We start from the raw sequence: 7,779 nt of genomic DNA on the forward strand, positions 1-7,779 counted from the left end.
TTTTGTAGTTGCTCAGGGCTCTATGAAAGGGTACTGAGGGAACTCAGCACTGGAAAATGGGGGAGGTGTTTTGTGGACATTTTCAAACCTCCCCTCCCCCCATGTATAATAGCCTCACTTGACATTTTCTGTAGAAAATTTTTTTATTTTGTGTCTCCCCCCTCTCTCCCGACCACCATTATTTTTGGTTTTCCATCAGCCATGCCTTGGGTTGGGGATTTTCTCGTTTTGGGGTCAGTTTTCAGATTTTTGGTTTTTTAAGGCCCAACCAAACATTTGGGAAGATCTCAAATATTTTCCACCAAAAAAAAAAAGAGGCAATTTTCTCAAAACCCCCCAATTGTCCAATAAAAAGCCATTTTAAGGGAGAATTTCCCACTGGCCTTATCACCACACCTTCCAAAACATCAACTGATTTTCTTCAGGCACCTAGATAAGAATTTCAGGACCTCGGTGTAAAAGCCCAGCATCAAACATTTCAAGCACCTGTAAAGAATCTCATGCCGACACGGAGAGATTTTATTCCCTCTGTATTTGACATTGGTGCTACTGCTGCGGGAGTCCTGTGTCCAGCAAAGACACACGTTGATAAATCAGAGAGGGTTCCATGAAGAGCCATGAGAATGATTCAAGGATTAGGAAACAGACTTTAGAGTGAGTGAGTCCAGGAACCCATCGATTTAGCGTCACAAGGAGAAGCTTAAAGGGCAGCTTAATGCCACTCTGTGAGGTCCTGGAAGGAACACAATGGGCTCTTCAGTCCAGCAGGGGAAGGTCTAATGCAGTGTTTCTCAACCTTTTTTTAATAAAGTACCCCTTTTAAAAAAAAATTAAGTACCCCTAGTACCTACAGTTTTCAGACACACAACATTTTTTCTACCATTGTAACACATTTGTTTAAACAACGTAATCGTCGCCGGGCCGGTGATGACATTTTTGGGTGTAAAAAGTACCACAATAATAAAACGCTGTGAAACATAAAACAAAAAATTAGTTTTCTCCACATTTCAGTTGTGTTGACTTCTCTTGAGTCCCCCTAAGGGAACTTGTACCACTGGCTGAGAAACACTGCTCTAATGCATCCCAGAGCGAGAAAAATTCACACTAGACACACGCTGCACATTTTTAACCGTCAGGAGAATAAGGGGTTGGACCAGCTCACCTTCCCAAGCTTGTTGAAAGCTCTGTCCTGGTTCAAACAGGAGTTCTCGCAGGCCTGTGGTCTCCAAAGGTCAGATTAGGTGAGCTCAGAGGTTCAGTCTGCCAGGGGTCCAGGCATCTACCAGTCTAGGCAAACCACAGGCTTGGCCGGAGCCACAAACCCAGGATGGCTACAATAATCTGTTCTGACGCCCAGGTCAGTGGCCAGGGAGGATGAGTGGCCAGAGCTCCCGGTCTGGGGGTGGCTGTCAGAGGCTGGGACTTGACTCCTGACCTGATGCAAACGGATCCCAGAGCCCGTCGGTTGTAGGTAAATAAGGGCAGGGAAGGGAACCGTTCTCGGTTCTCTGCTGGCAGGTGGGGGGGCTGGTTAGATACGTCCCTTCCGAGGACCATGTGTCATCCCCCATCTCTGCTCCGAGTGGGTCTGACAACCCCACCAGCACATGGGGATTCGGAGCCTGCTGGGAGGGGCCTCCAGGAGAGCAGCTGGCTCCTCCTGGCCCGGGAAGAGGGTCAAAGCCCCAGATCTGGAAGTGCCATGGGGGTTGAGGGTAGGATCCGGTCTCTGGGCTTCTGCAGTGGAGTGGAGGCAGGCAGGGAGCCTGCCTGAATCTTTGCGCAAAGGGCAGAGCTGGCGCTTTTGGGAGCTCTACTCCAGCAGGGTCCTGGCCCGTCCCCCAGCGGAACCGTTCAGCCTACAGAGCAGGCTTGGAAAAGGCTCCAGCGCCCCCCGCAGTCCATCACCCCCAGCTCTAGAGCATGCCTACTCCAGAGCCCCGCCATTCCAGAACCTCCTTCTCCAGAATCACCCTCCACTGAAAACCCCGATCTCACAGCTCCACCGTCACACCAGCCCAGTCCCCTGCACTGGGAAGTTCCCCATTCTAGAACCCACTCCGAGACCTACCCAACTCTAAAACCGCCATGTTCTGGAGCCCCCCGTGCCAGAACCCCAAACCTCATGCACACCCTTCCCACCACCCCAAACGTAACCCATCTCTAAAACCACTGACGCCAGAACTCACTGCTCTAAAACCCCCAGCTCCAGCATCATCCCATTCGAGAGCCACCCCTTGCTCCAGGACAGCCCCCTCTCACATCACACAGAGGTGATGGGCCCACGCAGGGATTGCTGGGGGAAGATCTCTGGCCTGTGACATGCAGGAGGTGCAAGGAGCTGACCACAATGGTCCCAGGACACGCACCGTCTCCTCCCAGCTCCCACTCCGCCTTTGTCACCCCCAGGCCGTGCACAGTATGTGTGTGGCAGGGAGGTTGTGATGGGGCCCAGCACACCCTGGCAAACTCAGTGCCCAGAAACACCAACGGTGGATACATTAGCAACCCAGGGACACACAGATCAGGGTGGAGGATGGGCAATGAACACCCCAGTCCCTCCCCCTCCGATAGGTACTGAAGATGCTACTCATCCACCGCCCCACCTCTGCCCCGTCACTAAAGGTTGCAGGTGGGATCGAGTCTGGGGAGACATCATCGGGGGGGGGGGGCTATTTCTGGCCTCCCCCTTAAAAATTCTCCACCCACTGGAACCCTGAAAGTTCTCAGCGTTGCCCGGCAACCAAAGCAGCAGGCGCTAGGCAACGCAGTTGCTAGGGAGTGTGTGTGTGTGAGAGAGAGAGAGAGAGAGAGGGGAGGTGATTGGCAGCTCTGACAGAGGCCTGGAAAATGGCACTTGACCAGATGAACAGCCAGCATCCTTCGGGGGGGGGGGGGGCTGCTGGGGGAGCTAAGAGCAGGGGGAGGGGGGCTCCAGTGCTGGGATGATTCACTCCCCGAGTCAGTACAGGGAGCTGGCTCCATGCTGCACCCCACTCACGACCTGCTCACCTAAGACTGGCCAGGACCCAGCTGCCAGCCGCCTGCCCATCCCAGCCTCCCTGCCAGCCCCGTGCCAGCAGCACCGGCCATCTGCAGCCAGAGGCCCTTCCCGGAGCCAGGCACCAACCAGAAATGTGCCAAAGCAGGGGACCCTGGTACAGCTGCACCCCATCCCCTGCCCAATGCACTGTACCCCCACTCTCCTGCCCCTAATCAGCCCAACTATAGTACTTTATTTCCCACTTCTCTGCCCCGAAAACAGCTCTCCAGCTCTCCCATTCCAACTCACGCACACGCCACACACACCCCCAGTTCGGGTGCTGATGCAGTAGGCCCTGGCTGTCCATTAACAATGGATTCCCAGACATTCACAGCAGAGACAGGGAGAGATGAGAGTTAAAAGCCCTCCCCTCCGAACGTGACAGAGCTCCAGCAAAGCTGGCTAGGGAAACCAGAGGGCAAGCCCCTGTGCCCACCAGTCCATGGGATGGGGTCAGATCTGGTGTCCCCCTAGAGCAGGGGTTCCCAACCTTTTTCGGTCCCCATATCCCCTTGGCTTTTAGGAAATATGAAAGGAAATAAATTCTAGACTCTAGAATCCACAACGTTTTTCACTAACACGACTACTATTGGAATATTTCAAATAGGATAACCTAGTTATTTACCAAATATTCCCCATACCCCCTTGACAAGCTTCTCGTACCCCCTGGGGGTATGCCTACCCCAGGTTGGGAACCCCTGCCCTAGAGCGAAAGGCTCATGCTGCCTCTAGAGCAGTCCAAGTTGGGGCAGGTTGGGGGGGGTGTTGGGGTACCAAAGCCCCCTTGGTAGCCCCCCATGCTCAGTGAGGCATATTCCCATGGCAGACTCTTTATGTACCCCATCTAGGTGCATGTCTGTGTCCATGTGAGGTGGGTTGCGTCCTGAATCCATTACTCTGCGGGTAGGGGTGTGTAGTATTTTATACCCAACAGTCCCCAGGCTGGGCATCTGAGCATGTGTGGGGAGGGGAGATCAGGGACCCCCAGTCTACGGTCAGAGCCACTTCACTCTGCTCTCCAGCATCTGGCCTGGGAAATCACACTGACTCCTGATCCTCCTGACACATGGACACACACGCACAGGCACTCTGTGCCTTAGCTGGTAATTAACAACTGAGATGCCCTGAGCTGTGATCGCAGCCTAATCTCATTAATTGGATCCCCCCTTAAAATCTGTGGGGAGGGAGGGAAGGGGGCATGGGATCCACCCCAGGATTCAGGGTGGCTTCCTTTTGACCCCTTGCTGCTCAGAGATCCCACTCTGCCCCCCAGCTATGGACATGGGACGAGCTTCCTTTATATTTCACCCCAGGCTGGGCTGCACCTGCTCTCATGTAGCCCCAGGTGGTAACGCTAGGACACCAGGGGGCTCTTTAGGCATCACAGCCAGTGTCCACTCTCTGGGGTTGCCCTAGATTTTCCTCCCCTCCCCAATTCTACTGCAAATTAACTCCTGCCAGCCTGGCCCTCCTCCCTACCCCCCCAGAGCTGGCCCCTCTCCCTTCCTCCCTAGCAGGCGACAGATGGCGAGAGGCTTGCAGATGCCCCACAGAGCCAGGGACAGATGGAAACACCAGCCGGCTCAAAACGCCACCGTTTAGTGACTGCTAAATGTTTGAATTAATCCCCCTCCAAGTCCCCCATGGCCTTCGATTGCCTTTGGGGCCCATAGCCAGCGATCCCCCAGGGACTCCATGTCACAGTGAACTATGTTTTTCTGACGCCTTTCCTAGGAGGCTATGGGTCAGCACTGAGGAGGTCTGTGGCTGGAGCTGTGGAGGGAGGAGAGTGGGATAACAGGGGGACAGGCTGAGATTAAGGGGGTTGGCAGAGGTGGAAGGGGTAGGGGCCAGGGCTGGGACCACAGAAGAGCTGATGATCCGGGTGTGCGGAGCATTGACCCAGCATGGGGGGAGCCGCTGGGAGAGCAGGGGGCGTGGGTCAAGATCCAGGGGCGTCAGTAGAGCTCTGGGGAGCGGGGCAGCTCAGGGTCGGGGATCCAGGGGCATCTCTGGGATAGCAGGGGCTGCAGGTCAGGATCCAGGGGCACTGACTGAACTGTGGGGCGGGGGGAGCTGGGGATGCAGGGGCCACCGATGTGCAGCCAGGCTTTGCATGGATGCCCCTCTCCACTCCCCCATCAGTGCACGTCAGCTGGCTCCCGTGCACAGGGCAGGGCTGGAGGCGGGGACCGGACTCCTGGGTCCTATAGCGGGGCCAGATGGGGGGGCGCACCCCTGGGTCCTATCCCCGGTGGGGGGGCGGGGCCCGGACTCCTGGGTCCTATCCCCGGTGGGGGGGGGGAATTCTCAGAGCAGGGGGCGGGGCGGGCCCTATTCGGGAGGGGAGGGGCGGGGCTGTGACCCCGGCACGTGGGGAGATGCGAAGGCGCAGAGCCCGCGTTCCGAACTAGAACGGAGGGGGCGGGGTCCGTCGCGCGCCGCTCCCGGATTGGTGAGGCGTGGGCTGATGGGCGCGGCTCCCGGGCTGCGTTCCCTAGGGAGGGGGCGGGGCTCTTAGGGAGGAGCGCCGATTGGCTCCGGGGAGGGCGCGGCCCAAGATGGCCGCCTCAATTGAGTGGCTAGTTCAGGGAGTGGGCGGGCCTTCCTCCCGCACGGGCTGGAAGGTAAGAAAAAGAGGAGCCAGGGGAAGCCGCTCCAGGATTGGCTAGGACCCTGAGTGGGCGGGCCTTATTCCGGATTGGCTGGAAGTTGCCAGGGGCGCGGCTGTACCTGATGCGCCCATTGGCTGTCACCCGGGCGCGGGGCGGGGCGTCCTTGCGGATTGGCTCGGACAGAGGCGAGGGCGGGGCGATGTCGGTGGCGCTCGAGCGGGCGCTCGGCGCGGCTCCGCGCGGCCTGGCCCCGGCCCCGGCCCTGGTGCTGGGCCCGGCCCGCTCGGGTCGCTCGGCGCTGCTCTTCCGGGCGGCGCTGGCCGGGCCCCGCGCGCTCTTCCTGGCGCCCCGCGCGCTGCAGCGTCTGCCGGGGGCCCGGCGCGCGGAGAGCGGCCTGCAGGTGGGGGCGGAGCCAAGCGCTAGGGGGCGGAGCCAAGAGCGGGGGGCGGAGCCAACGAGAGGCGCCTGAGGGGCGTGGCTAAGATGGGCGGGACGGAACCAAGGGCCTGGGAGGGGCGGGGCCAAGAGCCGGGGGCGGGGCCAAGATCACAAGGGGGCAAAGCCTGGGGCGGGGCCCGGATTTATCTCCTGGGGAGGCTGAATGGGGGGAGCTGAAGGCAGCAGCACCTGATAGGATGGAGCAAAGCAATTCAGAGTGGGAGCCTAAGGGGCGGGGCTTCACGGGAGGGGAGGAGCCTAAGGGGCGGGGCTTCACGGGAGGGGAGGAGCTTGAGGAGTAGGAAGAGTCAGCCAGGGAGGGGCTGTGTGGAGGTGGTGCTGACATGAGACGGGCTGGGCCTGGCTGGATGTTTGGGATGGGTTGCTGGGTGGGGGAAGGGAGAGGCCAGTGGGGAGGCAGGAGGCCTGGGCTGTGGTTGGCCTGGTGATGGGGGATCCTGGGCTGAAGCAGGCTAGACTGTGCGGGAACAGCGTTCCCTCTGAACTGGGTGCTTGTGTGGCTGCTGGGGAGATTTAAACGCCACCCAGCTGGTTAGCCCCCCCGTTAGGTTTTTTGTTTCTGCGGGTGGTGCACCTAAACAATTTATTTCACACATGGATGGAAAAGATTAGAGGGCAAATTGGTGTGGAGGGAGGGGATCCTGGGCTGGGACAGACCCAATCCCTCTTCCATTAGCCCCCTCCTCTTCCACCATAGCATGTCCAGTTCCTCTACCCGCCTTCGCTGCCGGAGCTCCTGCGGGTGTTGGCCTCTCTGCACCAGAGCCTGCCTGGGCCCCCTGCCCTCATCCTGCTGGACGGGCTGGAGCAGTACCTCGCCGGTTGCCCTGGCCCTCAGGCGGTCGCCCGGCTCTCAGCCCTGCTGGTGGACACAGCTTCATACTTCACGGGGCGCCTGGGCATGGACCCCCAAGGATCTGCCCCCAGCTGCCAGCTCATCGCCTCCATGCGGGTCTCCGGGGAAACAGAGGCTGAGGAGCATCTCAGCATTCTCCAGCGCTACTTCCCAGCCAGGTGCTGGCTGTGTCCGGACCCTGCGGCAGCCTTGGGCCAGGAGGACTGGGCGGGTGACAGGACATTCAAGGCGCATCTGTCCCAGCCTGGTGCTCCGGACCGAGAGTGGAGGGTGGGATTTGGCCTCGATGGAGAGATGACAGTATCCCCCGTCTCCTGTGAGTGTGCGGAGGATTCTGGGGCAGCTTCAGACCTGGACAGAGCTGCTGGGGCTGAGAAATGACTCCTGGGTGCCTGGCCCCCAGCATTCACTGGAGAGCTGACTTCTTGTTTCCCCAGCATGGATTTTTCAGCCCTGTTGTTGATTGAACCTTGGGTGATTTAGGGGAAAATCTGTCTTTGCACAGCCCCTCCTGGGCCTACTTTAATGTCCCACCCGCAGTAAACAGACACGGAGGAATTTTCAACAATACAAATTTGTTTGTTACCGGTCAGATCACGGAACAGCTGAGATGGCCCCCCTCCCCCCCCTCGTCACCCTGGGGGCTGCGCAAACAAAAAATACACAGCCTGTGCCCTGAATCAAACTTATTTTCCCAGGTTTTGGCTCTCCAAGGAAGTGGGGGGAACCTGACCAGTTAGCTGCACCCAGCTCTGAGGGGGAGCCCATCTGTTCCCATGGCTAGGAGTGGAGGAGACTGGGTTTCT

At 58.6% G+C, this 7,779-nt stretch overlaps 1 protein-coding gene across 1 annotated transcript; it reads left to right on the forward strand.

Annotated features, from left to right (window-relative positions):
- The first annotated feature begins 5,800 nt into the window (after positions 1–5,800).
- SWSAP1 (SWIM-type zinc finger 7 associated protein 1) lies at positions 5,801–7,565 on the forward strand. Its single transcript, XM_075902334.1, has 2 exons — positions 5,801–6,058; positions 6,815–7,565. Exons 1-2 carry the CDS (start codon positions 5,858–5,860, stop codon positions 7,352–7,354), a joined length of 741 nt encoding a protein of 246 aa, XP_075758449.1. The 5' UTR covers positions 5,801–5,857; the 3' UTR covers positions 7,355–7,565.
- Positions 7,566–7,779: the final 214 nt, after the last annotated feature.

This window comes from Pelodiscus sinensis, chromosome 19 (assembly GCF_049634645.1).
Source record: "Pelodiscus sinensis isolate JC-2024 chromosome 19, ASM4963464v1, whole genome shotgun sequence".
Lineage (NCBI taxonomy): Eukaryota > Metazoa > Chordata > Testudines > Trionychidae > Pelodiscus > Pelodiscus sinensis.